At 38.1% G+C, this 25,690-nt stretch overlaps 1 protein-coding gene across 6 annotated transcripts in view; it reads left to right on the forward strand.

Annotated features, from left to right (window-relative positions):
* The window catches only part of MAPK8 (mitogen-activated protein kinase 8), a 242,209-nt gene that overhangs the window by 208,221 nt on the left and 8,298 nt on the right, over positions 1 to 25,690 (forward strand). For all 6 annotated transcript variants that reach the window (XM_088169082.1, XM_088169083.1, XM_088169084.1 and 3 more), the window contains 5 exons: positions 14,288 to 14,454; positions 16,984 to 17,113; positions 18,353 to 18,411; positions 18,540 to 18,678; positions 23,332 to 23,497. In XM_088169082.1, coding sequence (XP_088025208.1) covers positions 14,333 to 14,454; positions 16,984 to 17,113; positions 18,353 to 18,411; positions 18,540 to 18,678; positions 23,332 to 23,497 — 616 coding nt within the window. In that variant the 5' untranslated portion in view covers positions 14,288 to 14,332. The remainder of the gene's footprint in view (positions 1 to 14,287; positions 14,455 to 16,983; positions 17,114 to 18,352; positions 18,412 to 18,539; positions 18,679 to 23,331; positions 23,498 to 25,690) is intronic.

Below are 25,690 nucleotides of genomic sequence, written 5' to 3' on the forward strand. Positions count from 1 at the left end.
CTAATATTCTTATTTAAATAAAGGAAGAATTTGAGATTTTCCTATTTTGGGAACTTCTGTCATATGGTAAGGAATATTTCTTTTGAATTTGGATCAGCTGGCCTAGTTGTGTGCCCTCCCAGGATCTTGCCCACCCCCAGCACTTTGATGGGGGAATGTTGGAGAGCCAGCGCTGGCACTGCCAGCTCTGCTCAGTAACAGCCAAAACTCTGCTGTGTCACCAACCCCTTTGTAGCCCCCAGTGCAAAGCACAGCACTGAGGGCTGCTGTGGGAAAACGAGCTCCAGCTCAGCCAGGCCCAGTAGAAGCTGCTAGCACAGAGATGTTCCCATCATTCTGACTGGCCCAGCTTTGGCCAGCAGCATGTCCATCCTGGCACCAGCTGACACTGGCTCTGCTGGGCATGGAGGAAGCTTCTGGCAGCTTCTCACAGAAGCCACCCCTGTAGTCCCCCTGCTACCAAGACCTGGCCATATAAACCCCATACACTGGGGCAGAGCATGAAGTCTGAAGAGAAATCGGACAACAGAACAGACTATTGCTATTGGTAATTATTGGTGTAGTTTCCTACAAATTACCCAGAAAGTAGTTGCTTTATTTTGAAATGTGCTGCCTTCCTTCCCTCCTCACTCCCAAGAAATTATTGTGCAAAAGTACTGTATTGTGTTACAAGAGGCATCTCTGAAGGAATACTTAGTGCTGAAGTTGTCATGTGTTGGAGTTTTTTGTTCCGTTCTAAAGCTCTTATTATAGAGGTATTTTATGCCAAATACTTTAGACAGGATTTCATACCACATTAATCTGCTTGTATTTCACAGATAAATGCATGAATTAACAAAAGTAGCACATTCATAATTGGATTCTAAGTTTTCGTAGCTGGGATTAAAAGTTAAAATTACTGTAGTTTTAAAGCATTCTGAAATTTTTTTCCCAGCTGTTACCCAGATCCTTCCTTCCTCTAATGTTCTATAGCTATTGTCCTCTTGATCACTGATATTTAATTACTATTTTAGGTCACTTGTTATCTTTTGTTTGCTGTCGTCCTTTAAAACAATTAACCATTTAATTTGTTTTTATTGCTGAAGCATGTCTCTTTTAGATGCCTTTTTCCCCCTGCAAGCAGAGGTTAAAGAACAAGCATTTCCTGCTACCCCGAGAGTAATCCTGGATTTTGCTTATAAACTTGTGCAGTCTCGTTGGAGCACTCTGAGTTATATTCCCTGGCTTATTTTGCTGATGGTTTGCCTCTGTTTCTTTGCCAGTGGCCATTGGATGTGCAGAGAGTTACCATATGCAGGCAGGCCTTCGTGGAATAGTGGGAATTCGTGGGCCCTTAAGTAGTCAGCTGAAACAGTATTGTGGCCAGATTAGTAATTTATTCTGGTTTATTTCATGTTATGTATGGTTAAGCTTTTTGAAGTAGGTGAGGAAGATGAATGGGCCGTGACACATGATTCTGCCAGAAGGGAGCTGCATAAAGCAATATGGAATGGCATTCCCTAGAATGCAGTAGTTTCAGTCATGGTTCAGGCATGATTATGATTAAACGTGTTTTCTGGGTCCAGCAGCAGGCACTCAGATTGCACTTCTGACAGTTAAATTGGATGCTTAAAATAGCAGCTTGTTGAACTGGTGCTTTACTGAATTTTCACTGATTTCAGATTTTAAAAGCATTATTAAAAAAAAAAAAACAAACAAACCAAAAAACCCAAATTAAATTGACAAATACTGCCCTGCAATAGACCTGAATACTTTAAGGTCTTTTAAAAATGTGTACCTTGATTTTTCTCCCCATTTACCATTCTTTTTCTATAATCTTTTATTTGAAAAAGGATTAAGGAATTAGAAGATCCTTGTCTTATCCTATTATTTCTGAAAAGGAGAGTTTTTCTAAGAATAGTCTTTTAATCTATTGTCATAACAGCTTCTTTGCCAAAATGTAGATTTACATGAGTTTTCTTTTGTTGAAGCTATTGTGGTTTATGATTTCTGTGACAGCACTGGCCTGGAAGACACAGCGGGTGACTTAGTATATTGTGATAATAGAATTCATCATGGAACCAATCTGTAGTGAGCTTCATATGACATTATACTGAAGAAACTGCAGAGGTGCTCTCCTATGAAATGTATTCCAGCAAAGTTTGCAGAGTGATATTTTTTCTGTAGATATAGCACTACTCATTCTGATAATGCTTGTCCTAGAAAAATGCTACCTAATAAATTTCTTCATGGCTAATTAAAATCGCAGTTCAGGAGTCTGTTAAAAAAAATCAAGAGGAAAGGTAGGATGAGAATCTTCAGCATTAGAAATGCCAGTTTACAGGCTGATTAGTATTGCATGCTGCAGCCTGCCTGTCTCATTTACAGCCTCTTGGCATTTGAATCTAAAACCTATTTTAAAGGAAATGGAAGATACTTTTCTTAAAGAGTTTCCACTGATGTCTAATGACTTAATAAAACAAGAATATTTAAGAATAGAGGAACTCTGCAGTGTATTCCATTACAAATACATAATTTCACTGTACAACCTCTTTTGTTAAGCTTTGTGTCACATGTAGTCTTATCACAAAATACAACTGCCTGGAAAACATGTAATACAGAATACCATATTGCAGCAGAATGGCACTGTAGTAAACTAGGTTAGAAGTGATCTGTAACTTGGTAAGAATTAGTTAAGTGCTATTGGTCACAGCTGAGGGTTTTCCAGAGAGGATGCACTGGTATTCCAGAGCAGCTGTGTTGTAGGAGTTGACTGTGAGAAATGCTGGGAAGTTGTGTGTGTTGCTATCTTACTTGCTGCTGATTTGGAATACCAGGACTGTGTCTATCACCAAAATCAACTTGAAAGCCTCAGATAAAGTTTGGGTAAATCTTCAGCTTTGCAACTCTCAGTGCAGCTTTCAGGATTTAAGTGTTTGTTGATGTCTTTCTCTAGAGATGGCTTCATGTTTAGATTATGTACCATTAAAGTGATTATATTTCAGAAAACTGGAAATCTGGATAGCATGTGGTGTGTAATAATCACAGATGATTAAAAATGTTAGGTTTCATTTCCCTGTCACAAACTGGCAGACTGTCCTGCTTGCTTAGAGGAGATGGAGTTGACTGAAGGAATGGTAGATAAGCAAGCACAATTTTTCACCTTTTCATGGAGCTGATAGCATGCATTCACTTATACATCCTTCTTTCCTTGCCTTCAGCTACTGTGAGTCTCTGTATTTTGACTTACCTTTGCATTTTTTTTGTTTTATGAATCTTAATTTTGTTTAACTTCCCATGTGATGAACTTAAAGCTGCTGGTGGCTGTAATGTGTGTTTTACCTAATTGGCTGGCAAACCCTAAACCAAAAATCTGGATAATTTCTTCTATGACCAGCTGCTTTAGTCACAGTTGTAAAAGAGAGATAAAACTGAGTAGCTCAAAGTGCCAGAAGTGAATCAGTTACCTGACTGGTTTAGGTAATATGTGTGTGTAAGATAAGCAGAAACATACAGCCCATGTGGCTTTTTTCCTATGGTTTATAGCAGTCTCTTTAATTGTCCTGTACCATTAACAAGCAATGCTTCTACTTTTCATGAATGACTATTACATGCATTTTTTTTAGTATTTTTTATAGTAGAAGGGCTGTAATTTATAGCCTAATGGCATTATGAGACATTGTCTTAGAGTGTAGAGAAATGTAGGTGCAAAAGGAAGAAGGTGGATTAAGCGAAATCCTTTCAATAGGAAGTTTACTGATAAAAAGCAAAAAAATGTCTATTTTGAAAAGATAATCACTGCAAAACTTACATTGTTTGTAAGTAATTTACTGTGGGTTCATTTGTTACTTGGTTCTTCGTTATCCTTCTTGTGCAAGGTGTGTGATGTATTTTATCTGACTACAGAATTCAGTTCTTAGATGAATTGAACTTGATATTAAGCAAAGTTAATGTTTTAGTGGTACCAGAAATGATTGTCTTATTTTGGATGTTTTGCAAGAGATATTTCACAATATGAGAATTTGCTTTAGAAATGTTCGGTAATATTGATTTTTCTATAGAGGGTACTCAGAAGCTGTGAATGCAGGTTCAGCAGTTGAAGTTGATGCTGCTGACCCTTGTTCAGCAGACAGGATGAGAATATACTGGTATGTTGTACTTGGTTTGCATAAATGCTTGCTTTGAGTTTCTGAGGGCAATCTGATGTGGAGGTGAAATGTGATGTGACTCTGCCTGTGTTCCACGGGGAGCAGTGTGTGAAATCCCTGGTGGAGCTTTGGTGGTTCTGTGCATTCCAGCTGCCCCAGCAGTGCTGGGAAATGGCTCACCTGGAGCAGTGTTTAACAACAGGAGTTGTTTCTTGTGGCTTTCTGCGTGTTTGCATGTGATCCTACACTGCCTGTTTATAGACAGTATCAGTTTTCTGCTAGTTACAGTCTTAGTTTTATTGTTGCCAGTCCCAGGTCTTTCCTTACAGTTAAACAGCCTCTGAATCTTTAGTTACTTCTGACAGCGTATCAGACCGTTCCAAAGTACTTGAGACATGGAAGTGGAAAAGCTCATGTTCCAGTTGCCTAATACAAAAATCCCTGTCTCCAGCTTCAGGTTTCCCTAATTTCAGGTTCAGCTGTTATTATTTTGGCACTGGTGACTACACCTGTGAGTGATTGCTATTTCAGACTGACTAGTATTTGAATGTAATTCGATGCAAGGAGTTACAGCACTGGTGCAAAAACATAATGTTGAAAACTAGCTCTTTGAGCTAATTTCTGATTTTCTTATTAACCTTTCATTGTGGCTTTTGAAACCATTTGGGACGAGGTTCCCAAAATAGCACAGTCTTTAGTGGAAACATTTATTTTTGATGAGATGCTACTGTATTGATCAGGTAAGTCTGACAGGAGAGGTGCTAGAGATCATGCCAGCTTCAAGTTCCTGTCTGTATGACTAACTCTGCAGATATAATCCCTGGGGCATCCCTGCTTCAGTGACACTGCAGAACATGCCTGTCCTCAGTGTCAGTGAAATTGGCTTTTTCAACAGAGGCTGAGTAACAGCATGAAAAGGGAAAACTCAAGGGGCTGCATTTGCCAGCAGCTGCTACTGGAAGCTCTGCTTGAGAAATCTGTTCCTCTTTGCTGGAGAGATTCTTGCCTGGCTGCCAGTAATAATTCCCCTCTCCTGTCCCTCCCTTCAAAGCAAACAAGGAAGCTCCCAGTGTTAGTGGTGGCTGGAGATCAGGCTGCTTACCTGTGTTCTACCCAGGTGCTGTGGCTGCTGGCACAGCCCCTTCGTGGGCTAACTGAAGTGACTGAAAGAAGCAGCAGGTCAGTTTAATTAAGATGAAAAACAAAACATGCATTTTTTTGTATGGATAAAAAAGGATAGCTCCTTTTTTGCATGTATGTGTGTTTTCTTTTAATGACTTCTAGTCTGTCTTTCAGCTGGAAGCTGGCTTTCAGTAGATATGAAATGTTATGGATTCATTTTGCACCATTCCATTATAGTTTATAAAGTACATAAATATTAGGGTGGGGAAGATGTAAAATGCAGGAAAACTTGCTAAGTGTAACTTAGATAAAAAGGAAAAAGTTGCTGGTTGTTTTTTCCATGAAGAAGTTTTCTCCTTTCCTGCCCCTGGAATTCTACTACAATAGTATAAAAAGTAAAAGTTCACCTATTTTTGTAAGAGGAAAAAATAGAGGACTGAGCATGGAGTCTGTTGAAGAATTTTTGTTAAATTGAGTAGCATTTATCAGTAGCTGTGGTGTTTCCCTAGAATATCCTCAGTTCATCCTCAGGGCACTTGGATTCTAATCTCCTGCATCATCCTCATTGTGTGTTTAACAGATGGGGTTAAAAACCACACAGATATTCCTCTACTAATTCAGACTCTGCTTTGTTGTTATGTTTGTCTTCATGTTCTCCTTGGTAAATTTTAAATACTTATTTCTGTTTTGATTCAGGATCTGGAAAAACTCTTCAGTCACTACTAATCAGGGTGAAAACTCGTAAGACCTTGTGGGTCTTGAGGCCATTTATGTTTTTTATATACTTATATCTGGAGCTGAGCATGTCAAGAAAGCTCCCTCTAGGTAAGGTAATAGGATTACTTGTCTGTTCCAAACAGAGCTGGTACTTGGGGAAAGGCATCAGTTGTGAAGATTAAAATCACATTGTCACACACTGTGAACCTGTGCTATTTAAGTGGTAGGTACCTCCTTGTTATTAAAGTGCCTCCAGGTGACTTTTGAAATACATAATTAAGTTCAGTCCATTGCAATTGCCTTCAAATAGATGATCTTTTATGGAAATTGTAATAAGGTGACGACTTGCCAAGAAAAGACTGCTGGAGTGGAGAACGGGGTGGTTGATTTCCCTGTATATCTTTCTCTTCTAGTTGGCTCCTCAAATTACAGTAACTGTCTTAATAAGGTGAGATGGCAGATATATATGAAGAAAAAGAGATATATATGAAGAAAACTGTATCTAGCTTCCTAGATGAGTGGAAATAGTCATCATGTGATCCAGCTGGATCATGCTGTTAGTCACTGTGAACCTATAAACTGCAATGTTAAATTATGGCAGAGGTTGCATTCGTATTAATGGGTTTTGTTCATTGTTTATTAATTTAGGACTCTATGTAGTTGTTCCCTGTTAAATTGTACTGAGGGCAGAGTTAGATTAGCACATAGGGCTCTAACTCTTTTCAAGAGATTTATCAATCTGGCAACAATGTTTGCCAAATCAGTGAAGTAATTCCTTGGTTTAAACAGCCCATATTACATTTTCTTGTTTCATTTACTATTGTGTACTCAGGAATATTTTTCTTTACAGCCAAATTTATTTTTCTAATCCAAACCTGTCATCTTTTTTGAAATCACCATTTTTAATGGAGAAAGCCATCTGTTTATTGTTAAATCCTCAGCAGGTTCTGGGAAATCAAGTAATTGGCTTTGAATTCTCCATATAAAAATGGCTATAAAAATTCAACAGTCCTAAAGTTTAAAAAAAATTAAATGTGCCTTAAATTTCTTGTCTTTGAGCAAACTGTAGTGACACTACCCTTTTCTGTTTGAACTTGAAAGCAGTAGGCAAGTCATAACATAGCAATCTTAATGTGTCCTTATTGTGTTCATGCAGATTTCCCCAGCCTCAGTAATTTTTTTCTTGGTGAACACTGAGATCTAGTGTTCACCTTTACTGCATCTGTAACTAGTGAAGTTTGACTTCTTGGTGGACAAAAGATACATTAAAATGTAGTTATTTTGAGAAACGTACCTGTACTTTGCTTCAGATCTGAGCTATACCAGAGTCACTCCAGTATATTTACGGTTTTGTTTAATAGTTGCAAGTAGAAAATAGCTCCTGAGCTCAGACCTGTCGACTTTCAAATAGTGCTGTGCCACTTGTGCTGTGAGTGGTGTGAGCAGGGCAGAGCTGTGTGTGTGCAGGCAGTAGCTGAGGGGAGAGGCACTGCCATGGCCAGTGCCCGTCAGCTGGAGCCCCATTAAACACGCCTCAATACAGGAATAGTGCAGGCAGCCCTGTGGAGGTTGTTCGGCTTAAAACCATCTGATCTCTGAAAGCAGAATTTGAAAGCCGTGCAAATCCTAGAGTCACCAGTGAGAATATTCCATTTTAGAATAAGCTTCATGTTTTTAGACATCTTTGGCATTTGTAATGGTTTAGTAATACATCGCTGCAGTTTTCACCCAGCTAATGTTAACTTCTTTTTCCAAATGCTCTATCTGCATTAATATTTAACTGAACTGGAAGTATTGCAAAATACAACATTCAGTTTCGAAGGCAGCACGGACAAACAAAACATTAAAACCATAATTACTTCTGAGACTAACTGAATGAGCTATGAAGTTACCTTTTGAAACAATTATTTTGTTTTCTAAATTTGAGCCTTTGAAGCAAGCATGTATGAAAACTAGGCTGTGTTTACACTATCCATTTAGCAGGTGTCCAGAAACCTTTAAACATGACAGCTGAAAATTAGACAAGCGTTCAAAAACACATGATGCATACAAATCAGCTATGTGTGAACTGTATTTTCACAAAGAAATTAAATAAAATTCATTATTGCAAGAGCTTTATATACAGTCTCCGTTTGTTTTCTGTTCAGTAGTGAACTAGCATGTTCTTGAAGGACTGTTGGATTTTTCTAGGTCAACCACAGATTCTTTCAGAACATTCATTTTCATAGTGTTGGATGCCTTCTAATGGAGTTATTGAATCATCATTGCTAGGTAGCTTATGTTGTTATATTATGTCGAATATATTACTATTTAATGTGTTAATATATGTAATTGTTTTATTTTTAAATTGCCATCTTCCATTTCTGCATCACTTTGACTGTCATGGTCTTCATCTTTTGTCAGTCCTACTTCTGAGCAGCTCCTGTAGTAATCTTTCACTGTAGAACAGTTTTTCCAGCACATGTAGATGGATCACTGTTGGTGTTTGTGTTGTACCTCAGACATGCTTGTCCCAAAGACTGTTTGCTGGCTTAGCATCCTAAGTTTCTTCCACGACTATGCCCACTTGATGCTTGCTTGTTTTGGAGAGGATTGCTTTAGAAATCATGAACATGAAAACTAAGTCTGATTTAGTGCAAAACTTGTAGTTAATGATGCTTGTTCCCATCTGTGGTTTTTCTCATTTCTTATGTTTTATTGTATTTCAGGGTACTGGGTTATGAAAATATCTTATCAGCTGTACTTCTTCCTGCAGTAGAAATAAGCTGAATATGTTTAATTTCTTACATAAAAGGATACTCTTAGAGTAAGGGATTATGTATTATAGCGTAGGATGAATCCTGGATTTTCGTGTTGTGGTGTCTAATGAAGGTATAAACCAGCATTTAAGAGCAGTCTTAGAGACTGAGCTGTACAGAGCAAATGTTTCTTCACCCTTTAAGTTGGCAGTATTCTGACCTATTCTATTTCTGTGTCTCTAGTGGCAGAATTATTGGTGAGGTTCCATTTTTTTTGTCTGAAGAGAAGAGATGCCTCTCAAATGTATGGTTTTTTGTCAGTTTTGAATGCAATCTTTGAGGCTTTCCTGTTCATTGTCAGTATCTCTAGTGATTGGAAAGTGCAGAAGAGGTTGTAAAATACTTTGTGCTCCTTTTTAAAGCGAGAGAGGCTTTCTTTCACAAGATCTGTTCCATTTCTGTTCCTCTGTATGCCTGGAATGCATGCATTCAGGTCACTGCCTAGGTGAAGTAACCTTGCACATAATTGTGTGTTGTTTTCAAAGTGGTCTCCGATTTCAAAAGCCCTGTCTTGGTCTGTATTTGATATGAAGGCTAGCAGGTGTCACAGCCAAGAAAATACTGTTTCATGGTGGTGCTATGCAGAAGGCAAATACCAGATGCCTTGGGGAAAGCACAAGGTTTTCCAATTAATTTCTAATTGTGGATATATAAACTTGCTGTGTTTAATCAGGGACCCATGAGCTGAGCGAGTTTTTAATTACCTGCTGTTTCAGCTATACTTCTTGGACTTCTAGTGCAGATGAGCCTGGACTGAATTTTGAAAGGAAAATTTGAGATTGCCCAAGTGCAGCCAGAATGACACAGTGAGGACAGGCCTGGTAGCCATCTGTCCCATGAGCTCTGCACAGCTGGGAACCTCGATGGAGCCACGCTGGTGCCAGCTCTGGTCCAGACACGTTCTGTTCGCTGCGCTTTGGAGTGTGCTCTTCAGAGTTAAAGCTTTCCTACTCTGGAAGCCCCTTTAGAGCACTGAGCAGTGGTATTGTACGTGTAAAAAACATGGAATGAAACAGGGTCTGGAATGAGCATCAAGCCATCTCTCTCTGCCTTCCAAAGAAATCAACTTATGCACTCTGCAAAGACAAGTTTAGCAAATGTATTTTTATGTTTATGTAATTTTTCATTGCAAGTTTTTGTGTTTTGTTGGTTTTGTTTTTAATCTGGCCATTTCTAAGGTTTTTAACATACCTGCAGTAGGACTTTTAAGTTGAAAGCAGTATGAACAAAGAATTAGCTCCTCGCTTTCCCATGGTACCTTTCTATCCCAAACCCATCTGTTTCTCCCATGTATTTAGGCTGTACTGGCAAAAGAATTAACATATACTGTCCATACATTGTCCTGTTTCATGATTAATAAATTGAATGTTTTCTGTAGTAGAGCCAAAATTTGGTGTTGAAATACAGCATTATGCTGTCTTCCAAAGATCTTGAACTCAGTAATTTTATGAAGAACAGTCTTGTTGAGACATGCTAAAGGTACATGCCTTTCTTTAAGCAGAAGCAAATGGCAAATGTGTGCATATTTGGGTATGAACATGCTATACATGGTTTGTTTACTGTTTGAAATATGCTTATTTTAAAGTTGTGTAAAGACTTCTGGTCAAACTTTATTCTTAGTATTGTTCACTTGTGGAAGAGAAGGTGTCAGTGAAACAATTGATAAATGTCCATACTTTTTAAGGCTAGCCATAATACTTCCATAGATAAATGCTACGTGCATTTTCATGGAGCTCTATGTTCAATGCATCCATGTTTGTTTTTACAGCTGTATCAGGCTGTACAGGACTGAGGAGTGGAAGTTGTTGACCACCTGAAGTCTCCTGAGGAACTGTTGAACTGTAGTTGCTGTTAGTGAATTCAGAATAAAGCTTACACCCAGCCTTGCAGATCCCCTAGAGAATTTCACTCTGGATATAGTGTTGCTTTCAATTCCTATATTTTTGTTGTGCTTCCTTGGGTAAATAGTACTTATGGCAATATGAAGAAGTAGTAACCACACAGGAATATCTTAGAATTCAGTTTGAAATATCCTTATCTTGACTAACTTCAGGCTACCAGTAAAAGGTTGCCATGTAGTGTAGTTTGCTTAGGCACAGTATTTTCAGGGAAAGGCCAATAGTTGATGTGTGAAAGGAAATTGAAGTTTACTGTGGGATTCTTTCTGTGCTGACAGTTGACACTCTTCCAGCAAGTTGGCAGTTAATGGGAGAAATGTATTATTAGTTTCCTCATTAATAATAGAAATCTGGAGTCTCCATCCTCCCTCTCTTTCCATATGTGTGCTTCTGCAAAATTTCTAGAAAACAGAACAAAATGTCAAATTTCAGATAGGTGAATTTATCTGATATAGTTTAATCATATTTTAATGAAGGACACGGCACACATACATTGTGTAAGAATCTTAAAAGCCTGACAGTTTCTGAATTTAGACTTGCTTTAATATTTAAAGATAGGATTTTTGGTGTTGTGAATCTTTGAAGCTAGGCTTCATAAGACTAGTCACCAGTAAATTAACAGATGTGTGTGGGGGGGGAAGGTATTTAGCCTTCTTCTATGAGCTGTGTTCAAAGAGCTGGGCAGGACCAGGCATTTGTGAGGATGCTTCGTTGAGATGAGGAAAGGGGGGTTACAACGGGTTCTGAGCTGAGTGGGGGCAAAGCACTGAGTGGAAGTAAGCTTGGTTATAAAATGAGAGCCTGACACTCTCCATGGTTGGTGGACAGTATGTGAGACACTGAGGCAAGGGGTGCAGAGGAGATGGGTGTCAGGGCTGCTTCAGTGTGAGGAAGCTGAAATTAATGGCCAGAGAAAAGGCCAGAGGGTTGGAGGCAGGGGTAAGGCGTATGTAATTTCTAAGGCCTCTTTGCTGATCTGAGTGCATTACATCCAAGTGGCTTATTTACATCCCACACTCACCACACAAAATGTGCAAGAAAAAATGGTTCTTCTGAGAGTTGGCTCCATGTCTTCTGAAGCACTGAGTAAATCTGTTTTATGCTAGGAGAGCATGAATTCAAAGTGAAGAGAGAGACTGTACCTCTTGCTGTCAGAGTACAGACTGATAATTTTTGATGAAGGCCATGTAGGGTTGCAGAAAAGGAATGATAATTTAACAGCAAGTGGAGAGACTCCTTCCTCACTTTGAGATACCTCTCCCTCCTTCATATTATTAGTAAAAATGAACATTGAGTTCTTTTATATGCTGCTGTATACTAAAATACTGTTATGAATTATAAAATGGTTAGTAAATATAAGTTTCTTTGTATATATTGGCAAGCATATTTTACAGTTTTGAACGTGTCGCAAATAACAAGACTTCAAGGCAATAAAATTTACTTACTTGGTTATAATACTATGTATGGTATATATGTAAAATCTGTAACTATAAAGGAAGTATTTTCTCAGAGAATAGTATCTCTCAGGATCCTTTACCTAAACTATGCTTGCTTTGTTTCACTCTTTGATTCTATGAAGCTTACCTAAATGAAAGAAAATGCAATTAAACACTTGGCTTTGGGTATTCAAAATACTGACTCTTAATGGAAAGGTGTTCATTCACCTGGAAGCCTTGGAAGGAGGGGAGCAGTACTTCCTGCATTTGTTTCTGAGGAATTATCCAAAGTGAAGTATTAAGCTTTCATTGTCTTGATGCTGATACCAAACTGTAGAGCTCTGTCTGCTAAGCTGTTCCAGCTAATCCTGCATTATTCAATGGCACTAGATCTTAGAACAGTTTTAGTGGATAAACTCAAGGTGCTGGGATTTTTCTCAGCTGAAGATGAACAAATGTAAGATTACATTAATTAGTGCCTTCGTTCTTTGTTTTCTGATTTTCAAAAATGTGTTTGGCTGATTTCATGCTGTCCACAACAAATTTTCTCTTTTCTAATTCACAGGGGGTTTTATCATTATATGTTGTTGGGAATTTTTATTCCAAAACTATGTGCAAGTACATCTGTGAACAGAGTGTTGAGAAAGTGGCAGAATCCAAAGACATAGTGTTAAGATGGATAGCAGAAAAAGAGCTGGGGTTGGTCATATATTGCTAAGAAATTGGGCTTTTGGTCTCCCTCCAGTAAGCTGACCTGCACTCTACCAGGATGGTCTGGATACAGATTTTTCCTTGTGTTAAGGAACACTATTGTCCAGTTATTGCTCCTGTCAACTGGGGAAGGAAGCCTTTATCAAAACTGCCAAAATACTGAGAGAAGCTGTTTTGGTATTTAGTTAACTCTTTATAAAAGAGGTTTGGGTTTTTTGACAGCATTTTGGAAAAGGGGTCTTTAAATTGGCATTTCTTTTGACATAAATGCCAGTTAAGGTAGTGCATTTTTAATTAATAAAATATCAAAAGAGTTTAAAATGTCTCCTTTAAAGAACATCAGTGTGTTTTGATTATACTTCTAGCTGTGAAATGGATGCAGGTTGGCTCGTTAAAGTTGGAATACACAGATTCTTAAAAGAGTACTACTTGTGCAATATTTGTTATTTTTTGTGGAGGCAATATTTGCACTGTCTTTATTCTCAAAGCTTGCTTAAAATTTGACAAACGTATAGTCTTGTGGCATATGGAAGGCAAGAATCTCTTTGGACTGTTGAATAATTTGGAAAAATGTTCCTCAAGTTAATAACAATGAAAGACACATGCTGTCACTCGGAAGAAACAAAGATAATTCTGGTCAAGTACTTGCAGTACTAGGCATCTCTTACAGCTACACTCAAAACTTCTGTAAAGACAAAGTTAAAAGTGCACAGTTAGCATCAAAGAAATGAGAAATACTACTGTAAAAGCCACAATACAGTTTGATTTCTTCTCCCATGGACATCTACATTGAAGTGTTGCATTTGTTTTTTTAATACAAGAGGACTTTGGTGGAATATGCATCCTTTTCTCTTACTTTTGTTCTCTGTGATTATTACCTCTCTTCACAAAAGATGAGGAAGGCCAGTTTTCCTTTTCTGGCTTCAATGGACTGTATGTGTTTCCATATCAGTATCAGGTATTCCTGGTGGTTGTGACCAAGAGTATTTTAATGATTGCAATATTTGGAAGACTAGTTCATGTTCTGTCACTCTTTTATATATGGAATTATGCAACAATTCAGGTTGAAGGGCCTCTGGAGAGTGTCTGGCCCAAGCCCTGCTCCCTTGCTGCCTGTGTGTGTATGAAGGGATGTAGGACTCTTGGAGCTCTCTGGATGATGTGGAGCTTCCTGCCTGTTGATCTTCTGTCGTTTCCATCTAAGATTTTTGCTACCATCTGTTAACTTTTGGTTTTCTATTGTTTTTATTATTATTATTTTCTATTGTTTTTGACCTAGAATCTTACCTTAGGAACACTCCTAAAAATACAGCGTTTTAAACACATGCCATCTTATTCCTGCAGACATTAAAATTAACTTACATGTGCCCTTGGGACTTACTTGGGAAGTGTCTCATGTGTCTTAAAAGGAGTTTTGCCTTATGTCAGGTTATATATAGTTGTAAAATCTTACCTTTTCAAATTTTATTTTGTCATAGGCTAGAAGCAAAGTTTGGATGAAGTGAACTAACCAAGTTGCCGTCATGAGCAGGAGCAAGCGAGACAACAATTTCTACAGCGTCGAAATTGGAGACTCAACTTTCACCGTATTGAAACGGTATCAGAATTTGAAACCAATAGGATCAGGAGCACAAGGGATAGTATGGTAAGGCTTCTTTAAAGTTTAAATATATCTTTAGTTTTCCTTAACATAGTTTTTGAGGTGTTGTGTGTTACAGAGCAGGAGTGTGAAGAATTACCTTTTACAAGTAAAACAGCAGTGGTAACTGATGACCATTTTTCCTCAGCAAGGGTGATTGCTGTTGCTTTTTGACCTGCTCAGCTTTAGAACTGATGTCCTTCTGTTCAAATTCAGCTAGTTGTGCTGACTCCTATAAATTAATGGGGGAAAAAGAAATCGGATAAAGGAACTAATCTTAATCCTAAACCACACTGCTTGCAGTTAAACAAAAGCCAGAAATACTCTGTACAATATTTGCTGCCAGTAAACATTTGCACTTCTTGAAATGGTTTGCTGGGAGTTTGTTTCACTTAGTTTTATCATCTGAGTAGTCCTTGATGCCAGTGAGTGAGCATTTGGGATGCTGGCTATCATGTGTGAGTGCCTGATGCAGTTTGGGAAAGTATGACTTGGCAGTGTCATTCTTCGAGTAAGAGCTCTGCTGTGTGGACTGTAAAGTGTCCAGTTGATTTAAGTTGTTGACCACTAGCTGCTTGTTTCCTGTGCAGTGGCATTGCCTCAAAGAGAAATGTTGGTTTAACCTTCCTGGAAGCTTTTTTGAATGTTTGAGAAAGATGTAAATATCACAGGACCTTGCAGATTTTTCAGTTTATTGTAACTCTTAAGATGTTAACCAGGTACATAAAAATACAAAACATCAAGGAAGAGAAAGTTAGGGGAAAGCATAATCTCAATTCTGTCACCTCTATACCACCTTGATCTTGTCTTGATCAGTGTAAAGAGAATGTGCGGTATAGGTGGGTTTTTAATTCACGTTTGTGTTTTAGCAAGATTAATAAAACAGTGTAATAAGTGTAAATGGAAACTTGAAGAAAGAACTCTAGAAAGAGTTGGTTTTGAAATGGTAACTTCTGGCATTAAGGTTACTGGTACTAACTAGCAGCAACAAAAAAACTGATCTGAATTTTATTTGCATGTGTGTTAATATACTGAGGATGTAGACAGTTGCTTGGCTAGTTTGTTGCCATAGAAATGCCAATAAAAGCTTTAGATGTTATTACTGTCCTTCTAATGGCTAGTCATATGTTACTACTGCCTGTTTTCTGAATTTATTGCCCTTCCTAGAGCTGAGATCCCAAAACTGACCATGTAATTACTCTAGGACTATTCTGTAATTGCTGCTAGTGGTAATTGAAACCTTTTTAGTTAAATCGCAGCTTACCCAGATGAGGACTGTGGTTTAATCTTGCCCATGTATCTCCATACAGTGGATTGGAGTTTTTGTTGTCAGTGGTGATGGTTTGTATTTGTTGTTTTTTTGGGGTTTTTTTTGGTAACTGATCCAACTTGATTTGGAGGAATATTAAGTAGATGGTCTGATACTGGAACAGGCTCTAGTCTGCTCTTACGTACAGGGAATGCAGAAGTTTAAATATTAGAACAGGAGTCCCATGTTGGCAGCCTTTCCTAAAATAATCCTTATCTTTGGGGCAGGTGGGGGAATTCCAGATATAGTGGAAAATGTACATCAAAGAAAGTTACCAGTACATGTTGTTCCCATATTTTTTCTTTGGTAGTGTCTAGAGGTTTTGTTGATGATAAACTACAAATCATTCAAGCCTACATACTAAATAGAAAATTCATTTCTTAAAGTAGTGAGTTGGATTTAATAGATGCTACTGTTTACTGGCAGTTATTCTTCATTTGATTTGAGTACCATTCTTGAGAAGAGACAAGAAAATAATACTTTTCCTGCTGAGACTTTTTTAGTAACTGATAAATATTTCCTGAGTCTGCATGGCAGTCAGCTGTTGTATGAGCTCTTACAGGAAAAACAAGCCATGCCTTCCTGTCATGGAAATGTGATATGTAGGGGAGTTGTCTCCAATAACAGTCCTCATCAGTTAAACAGCCTGTGTCACTGAATCGTATGACAATCTTGGCATTAGTCTGCAAACAAAATATTATTTTTTTATCCCCAAGTTAAAGCCAGTGACATCTAGAGGCTAAAGCTTTCTTAATATTTTTTTTCTCTTGACTTTGATGCTGTCATTGTCATCAGGATATTAAACAACTACATAAGTGAAAGCATGTGACCTTTCTATAACCTACTTTTCCTGCCTTCTCCCATTTAGTGTGAAGATTTTATGTAAAATTGATGTGCTTTTTATGTTTGAAGTGTTTTGGATCTTTTTAGATGTTCTGTTCTTGAGTGCCAGTGAGTGGCAAGAACTCAGTATCTTTGGAAACAGAAATACTGCATTATGTTGTAGACATTGTCATGTGTTAGTGCTCTGAAGCTGGGAAATATTTTTAAATTTTCGATCACTCAGCATACAAGAGAACTTTGTTATATCACATTCCTGAAGGTGAATAACACTGGAAATTTGAGGTTTTTGCAGACATCATACAAATTAGCTGAAAATGTTTGCAACTACCACAGCTTAAAAGACCTTGACACTAAAGATGTAATAATGTTATTTTTAATTACAGTGCTGCTTATGATGCCATCCTCGAGCGGAATGTTGCAATCAAGAAGTTAAGCCGACCGTTTCAGAACCAAACCCACGCTAAAAGAGCCTACAGAGAGCTTGTTCTTATGAAGTGTGTTAATCACAAAAATGTGAGTGCACTGTCCTGCTTCAGATGTTAGAGAATTAGCTGGAAGGTTATCCTTTGTAAAAGTCTGGGAAATTACTTCAGAGGAGATTTCCATTGCATGGTTGTATCTCCATGATAAGTACAGAAGAGTCTTGCAGAAGAGCTGTTATTGGCTAGTTTTAACACCTGGCCAAGTTTTAAATACCCCCTTCAAATTCAGCAAGGGAGTCCTTATTACATTGCTAAAATTTGCAAGCAGCTGTCAAATAAGAGTACCATGACTGGTCAGTGCATCCTTCTGCTAAACACTCTGGAGGAAAAATAAATAGGCTGTAATATCTTTTTTCCCATGGTGCATGAATGAGTTTAGAATCATGTGTTGAGACAGCAGTAGCTGTCCAGAGTTTACAAAGCTGTGCAGTAAACAAGCTCACAGAAATGGGGAGCAAATAGGTGATAAATTTTTTGGAGTTGAACTGCGGAAGGCTGGAAGCCATTTTCTTCCTTCAGAGTCAGATGTGAGCAGTCTTCTTTACCTTCTCTTTTTTTAATCCCCCATCAGGAAGATAAAATCTATCCTGGGTGCTAGAGAGGGAGAGTGTCATAGGAAACTTACTCTCTCTTCTAGCTTTTTGGGAAAATTTTGTCATTTTTCTCAGATAGGGATGGTTTATGTGTGAATTCTCAGAAGGATTTTCCACCTAATAGCATAATTCGTATGATGATAAACTATTGCAAGCCTGCCTGATTCTTGATGAGTAGTAGTTGGGCCTTGTTCTGTACATCCCATCCATTCTTATTGCAAAATGTCCCAAAGCATCTGTAAGATTCCGTTTTTCTGTTTGGATGAAGTTACTTCTTCATCTCTTTCAGTGGCAAAGTTGTGTCTTTTAGGGAGTCTTTGTCAAGTTTTAGATTTAATATTCCTCATGTACAAAAAAAATCTTACCAGGTCTTCAAACTGAAAGTGGGAGGAAGGGGAAGAGTGACTGAGCTCCTTAGGTTTTAAGATTTGAATATCATCATGTTAACACACAGACGAGTGTCCTTAGATTATGTGATTTGTGGAGGAAAATACTCCTTCCAAAATCATTTATATCTGTTTGCATCATGTTAGACTTGGTTGAGCTACTGAGCATCTTGAGCTTCAGTGTATACCAGGAGGTTCATATCAGAATAATAGTTACCAGTTTTGAAATGTTGACTCTGCAACTTTGCTATTGCTGTGGTACAATTACCCTTCCTCTCCCCCTCCCTGCAGATAATCGGCCTACTGAATGTGTTCACACCACAAAAATCCCTGGAAGAATTTCAAGATGTGTAAGTCAGATTTGAGCTAAAGCTGAGAATTTATTTTTAAAGTATTCATATGAGAAGGTGAGCAAGAGAAAGAATACAGTAAAATAGCAATATTATTTGATTATTCTTTTTTTTTTTTTCTTCATAAGCTACATAGTAATGGAGCTCATGGATGCAAATCTCTGCCAAGTGATTCAGATGGAGTTAGACCATGAACGAATGTCCTATCTTCTCTATCAAATGCTGTGTGGTATCAAACATCTTCATTCAGCTGGGATTATTCATAGGGTAAGTGAACTAAACTGTATAATTTACATTGTACCTGGTTTTATCTTAAGTATTTAAAAGATAAAAGAAGGTAGAAATAGGAGCATGAAGGGTGTTTCATAGCCTGTCCCATAGGCAGGGAGAGAAAGCTGAAAGGAAATCATTGCACCTTTTTCCAGGGTAATTCTGGAATGAGCCTTTTGAATGTTTAAATGACTTGATAACAATCTGCACAGAGCAAACTGAAGATCTTTGCAGTGAGTTACATTACCTCCTCTAATTCTGTAAAATGTTCTACTTTAGTAGTCACGACAGGAAAGGATATCTGGAAGCATCTCTGCCTTTATTATTTTGGTAACCAAACCCGAAATCTCATCTTTTGAAAGAACTGCCCATTTTTTTTCTGCTCCTTTACTAGCAGAGTAATGAATAACTATCTGAAATCTCCAGATAAGAAGTTGATGATAAAGACTTGTAATTGGAACTTGGGTAGCACCTGTGTGTCACAGATCATTCACTCAGATGGTTAACAGGCAAAATCGACTACAGCTTTTTAAATGGCATGTGTTTGTTGCAATCTAGTCAAGAAATTTTGAATTTAAGGTTGCCTATTCAAGTTGGGCATCTCGTACGTATGGTGGTGTATGGATTAAAGATTGCTTAATATTGTCTGGTTGTAACTTTTCATGTATAATCTTGTTGGTTTGGGAAATGGCAAGCTTGTATTTTTGTAGTACTGCATTTTTCATTGTGAATTTTTTTAAGAGTTTGAGAAGTTTTCATTTCTGAAGAAATAGAAAAGATTTAATTTACCTTGGTGATGTGGAATGGTTTCAGTCCTTACTACACAGTCTTCCTTATGGTGTGCACAGGAAAGCAGATCACAAATGACAGTTCTGTGCACTACCACAGGAACTGCTGTGTTTGGATGCTTGTCCAGGTCAGTGGTCCACCACATTGTGACTGGGGTGTTGAATGGACTGCAACCTGAATCTGCAGTCTGACACTCCTGTTCAGTGTGTCATCTTTTCCCAGGGAAACGGAAAATTCTTTTAATAGAAAATACAGCTTGAATGGGCAAATGCTGCTTCCTTTTGCTCAGCTAGTTCTAGTACTCATCAGCTGCTTCATTGCAGTGAGGAGCTCAGAGAATGAAGGAGGAACCTTCCTTCTTGTATGCAATTTCTGTGAACTGCTGTGTTGGAAGAGATGGGCAAGGGAGAGAGAAGCATTGCATGTAACCAGGCATGTACCTGATGCTGCTTGGTCTTCTTATGGGCATTTGAGATAGGTCACTTGGGCTTTTTACATTGTTCTGGGAATGCTTGGCAAAACTAGGTTGTTTCACTTACTGCTGTGGTACTATATTGCCTATGACCGAAATTGTGCAGCCCATGGTGTTCTAATGTATGTGAATATCTGTGGGTCTGAAATAATGGTTTGTATGCAGTTTCACATTTCCTGTTCAGTACTTAGGGGTGCAAGTTTAATGCTGTGGATTTTCTAGGTATTTTTAGTTTTGGAAAACAGTATATTGTTTGGACATGCTAGAGTAGGTAAAGTAAGAATGTCTCTCTGGATCTTAGCACAAGCTTAAGGGAGCTTCTAAAAGTGTGCTTGTCTCAGGGTGGTTTGTACTACTCCAAAGTGGACATTAATCCTGTAGAAGTTGTGGATAAATTTAAACATTTTTACATTTTCAGAAAAAAAGTAACTACTTAGGTAGCTGGGCAAGAGTAAAGACAGTTTTGTGGACAGAATTCCTGCCTCTGTAAATATGGGTTCAGTCTTTGAAATGCTTCCTATCATACAGGGATGAACTAAATACAATTGCTATGTAAATAGCACCATATGTATGCATAAATGCTTTTAAAGGACATGTGCAGATGCTTTTGAAGGACATTTCACTTGCATGTCTTCCTGGCAGATTTTCAGCTGACAGCCCCTTCTTAACTTTGTTAGAAGACTGAGTATATTCAGGCATAGCGTTACCTGCTGTGTGCATTGTGCCTTTTTACTTCAAGGTGCAAAGTATCAAAGTTTTGTTTGTGAAGGAAGCTGAACAAAACCTTGGAGTACAAGGAAGATATCCTGCAAAGGGCAGTGTCACACAGACAGTGTGGCTGCAGTGGTAACTCTTTGTACCACTCTCCTGGACTCTCAGCACCAGTCCTTCATGTCCAAAGCTGATTACTTTATTGAAACTTCTTCAACATAGCCTGAACTACTGTGGCTGCCCAAGGAGCCTTCTGGCTATGAAGCTAATGTTCTACTTTAGTGATCTTTTAAGCTTTTTTTGGTAGGTTCACGTGTTTTTTGACTGAGTTCTTCAGCTTCTAATATAGCTGTGGTGATCTCAGCATCTTAGTAACTTTTTCAAAGCTTTTTGAATGACTGAAATCACAAAAATCGGTATATGTGCCTAAAAGCACTGGATACTACTTGCCATAGAAGTCAGTGTTTTTTTTAATAGCAAGCTAGAGGCAAGGAACAAAGCAGAGATCAAACACAAAAAGTTTCAGTCATTTCACCTTGAAGTTGCAGGAGCAAACTTAGTTGCCATATCATTGGTTAAAGATTTGACCATAACTTTGCACTGACTTTAACAGATGTTTGCAAATCAACATTCCTATGTTCCAAACATTTTGTAGAGATGCAATTTCCAGTCAATATAGGAGCACACACTCATTTCTATTTCATAATCTGAGGATGAATGAGCAGCATTGCGGAGTTGTGCCTCACTGACTTTCTGAGGGACACAGAGAGTCTCATTAGTCTCGCATGGAGGCTCTGAAACATTGAATTCTGCCCAATTTTGAGTACTTAACAAAGGGGACTAATTACAGAAGCCTTTCACAAATCTTCTGTTAGGAAGAAAAGAGCCCACAGAAGCCATGAATTACCCTCCAGAGATGTCCCTGTCTCCTTGTCTGGCTAATGGGGAGACGGCCATGCAAGAATCTATTTCTTAAGCACTGACATTTTACATTTTCATGGTTCAGTGAGAGATTTTCTGCTATAGGTTCTAGTTATATTTATTCATCCTAATTAATTTGATCACTCCCAAAGGAACTTTTGAGTTTCTGTTTATTTAACAGAAGCTGTATTTAACAGATGCAGGTTTTGCATCTCTGTATGAATTTGAATGTAGTGTAAGTCAATTCATCATTTTGATCCTAGGCTTCATGACAGCTACATGGTGTTCAGAAATAAGGATGGACAGCATTTGGTAAGCAAAGAGAAGCTCTCTTAACATTTTGAGCTTTAATCCTGCAGCTTTAGGAAGGATGAGTGTAGTTAATACCATGAGCACGCGCCTGGCATTCTGCAGTGAACATCCTGAAAATAATAGAAGTGTACAGAAATAAAGTTGATAATAAAAAGGACTGTATCAGAATCTGAAACATGCATATTAAATGGCCAGAAGACCTTATAGAACTTAAATTAATTTGTGGTGTTTGAGAATGCACACAGCTTTAACTTAAACGAGAGTCAGTCATTTGTGTGGAAATGCATATGTGAATATGTATATATGCAAGACTTTTAACTAGTCATTAAAATTCTGTTGTTCTGGAACTCTTTTTGTTGTTTCCTCTCTATCTTTAATGCAGTTTTCTTAGCATTATGAGGAGATTGCTGAAAGCCATCCAAGTACAACTGAAAGCTACATTAGTCTTGCAGATATCCACCTTTAAGTCTCTAAGAAACAATGGCAGATAGGGCTGCTTATCAAATGCTTGCAGCTCGAGTGCTGGAGTCCTCTGTCACATCTCAGGTTTTTCTCTCATTAATCTCAGTAGAGTGTGGGCAGGAAGTATCTTAGTCTTATCTGTGTTGTCCTGTGTGCTGTGAATGATTTTATGATTGCAAAGTTACTCTGAAGTATTATGTAATACTTACTTTGTGACATTCAAGTGTGTGTAAGATCCTGCTGAGGTGATGACAGAGAAACCCTATGTAGTGTTTGTATAAATAAATGTGGCAAAGCCACTATTGTCAATAGAGTTCAAGTACAGAGAATAGTTACCATGTGTTGCTAGCCAAAATGATCTGAAGCTATGTCAGCATTTTCCACTCGAATTTAATGGTTGTCTTAATTTTTGGCAGTTTTTCAAGGGTGGCTTTTTGGGTTTGGTTGCCAAACTTAGTATAAAACCAAGTCCTAAATGTGAACATGGAGATTTCCTTTCTGTTCAGAGAAATAAATTGGTTCAAAGGAGGTAATGTAACCTCAGCTAGCAAATAAACCTTTTGCATTCATTATAATTCTAGTAATTCTTGTATCAAGATGATTATTGAATGAAGTGATTGTCATGTTACTTGTGTTCTGCGTTGTAACAATAATTATTGTTCCAGTGAGCAGTTTCTAGACCTTTCCTCAGAGCTAACACTTCTTACTAACCTCAATTTATTTCAGACATTGCTAATATCTTGTAATGCTGGTTGTATTTTCCTTCTTTAATTGCTGTATAAATCTACAAGCACAATAAAGGAATTAATTCTGTAATCTGCTGAATGCACATAAATTAATGCAAGGGGAAAAAAGCTGCAGTTATAGCAATAACCTAGTTGTGTGCGTGGGATTTAATGTTAGCAATAATATCTTTTTAAAATGTGAACCACAGAGTACTTTGCGCTTGTCTTAGCAGTCATATATGATGTTTCTTTTTAAAGGATTTAAAGCCCAGTAATATAGTAGTAAAGTCAGACTGCACTTTGAAGATTCTTGACTTTGGACTGGCCAGAACTGCAGGAACTAGTTTTATGATGACGCCTTATGTAGTGACTCGTTACTACAGAGCACCAGAGGTCATCCTAGGGATGGGATACAAAGAAAACGGTCAGCAAATAGTCTTTCTTTGGCATAGCTTTATTTTTTTTGTTTGGCACACCACATTTTACATGTTAATGTTTTTTTCAAGCTGTAGAAATTTTATAAATTAATCTTGTGACCAAAATGCAGATTCTGGATACACCAATTTGTTTATTCAATTCAACCCATTAGAAAATGTTTGCATTTAATAGAAGAAGAAATTGAGGGCCTTGTTTGTTTAAAAATTTAAATAACTTCCTTGGTAGATTACATGACATCCAGGAAAAACTGGAAATATATCTTCTTAATATGTGGTATGTACTTTGATTTACCTTCATCTGACTTTATTCCTGGTGAAGACGTAAATTGTAATTCATCAGTAAATATGTGTAACAAATTCAATGCTAAATAACTGTATTGGGTATGGCCTTCAGGAAGTAGGGAGCATAACGTGTACTGAGCAACAAACAAGCTAAGATTACCTGCTGTGGCATTGCTTTTTGTTAAAAACAGCCTCCTTTAAGCCTTTTGCACTAAGTTCTTAATGCAGCTGAAGAAAAATTCAATAACACACGTGAGACAAGTACACAGAGAGTACTGTCATGGTGCATCATAGATTCTTTGAGGTCTGTGACAAATTCCAAGGGAATTTTACTTTGTGTACCCTTCCTCTCCACCATACTCTCTCTGTGACCAGTCTCAGTATCTTCTACAGAAAAATAATAAAACATCAGTCATTTGAGGGAAATGCATCCTCAAGTACATTGCATTTCAAGGAAACAGCTGGTGGTACCCATTAGGAGAACCAAGTGATGTGTGATTCCTGGCTCTCCATTGGAGCAGCCTGCTTCTGCTGCCGTGTCACTGCTGTGCTGTCCCTGTGCTCGGGCAGCTCACTGGTCTCACTTGCAGCACCTCAGGCTGGCGCTGCCCACAGGTCACCCTGTGTGTGTCAAACTCTGCTGGCCAGGCCTCCAGGGAGGCCCTGAGCTGTCTCCTGGGGATGTGAGCTGTGGCTCCTCGTCTCCTGACACAGCTGGGGCTTGCTCTGCCTTTAGCATTCCTAATACAGTCTGCAAAGCTGCCTGGCAACTGCACACCACTGCAGCAAATGACTTCAGGCTGTGTGTGAATGGTGCTAACGATGAAAGAAGCCAGCTCAAGGGAATGAGAGTGGATATTTATTGCAAGACTCTAATTTTTATTTGTTTGGATTGTTAGTGTGCATGAGGATGTAAATTTCTTCAAATGTCCTCAATGGCTGACTGTTCTTTCTGTAATTTAGGAGCCATGGGCTGAGTAGAGCAAGTTAGTTATTTCTTTTAATTCTTGAAGTTTTCTAGATTTGCAAATTTAAGTTTGTCTTTTTTTCCCCCAAGACTCTATATTGGCTATTTAACGGACATTAAAGAAAAGTACCTAAAGCTGTAGTAGTGAGTCATGCAGCTGCCTTACAGAAGGAATTGATAAAATGAAAGTCACAAGTTTTCTGACTCAGCTTGCCCAGTTTAAATTTTTCTCTTAAATTCGAAGTAATTTTGGGTTGCAAAAGTGTGAAACATTCTTTCCACTACTGGAGTTAGATGGTGTTCTGGAGTATCCTGTCAAGCTTGTGACAATCCTGTTCCTTATGGAAGCATGAGTTATGTTGTGCCTCGTAAGTAGTAATTGACTTTCATTTGAAAAGCTGTCATGTCTTCCCAAAGACAAATACATGGTCACTGAAATGAGAATGGCACTTCTGGAGAATGTAAATGTATGGAGTGACTCCAAAGACAATTGTATTTCCATACATACTGCTCTCATTAAAAGGCAGTTTACATGAGCTGTTAAGTCTTCTCAGCCAAGGAGTTTGTGGAGCTGCCATGACAGGGAGATGGGTATCAAGGATGCACTTACAGGAGAAAACATGGGCTGTCCTGGAACCTCACCTGTTAGTATTGATGCCTATTATAGCCCATTACACCCATAGTTAAATTAACTGTGAGCTTCTTTAATGTGGAGTTAAATATTGAAAATTGACAGTAAACTAATGGTTACAGGGTTGTCTGGCAGTTTCCTGCAGTTTATGCCCTGCTGAGTTTGTGGGAGTATTGCAATATCTGTTTTGATGACTGAGATAATATACTTCAGAGTAACTTTTTTTTGGAAGATACAAAATCTTCAATTGTTTAAAACAAACAAGAAGCCCAAACAAACACATAGAGTTAAGTTCTGCAT

This window comes from Sturnus vulgaris, chromosome 8 (genome assembly GCF_052056855.1).
Source record: "Sturnus vulgaris isolate bStuVul1 chromosome 8, bStuVul1.hap1, whole genome shotgun sequence".
Classification (NCBI taxonomy): domain Eukaryota; kingdom Metazoa; phylum Chordata; class Aves; order Passeriformes; family Sturnidae; genus Sturnus; species Sturnus vulgaris.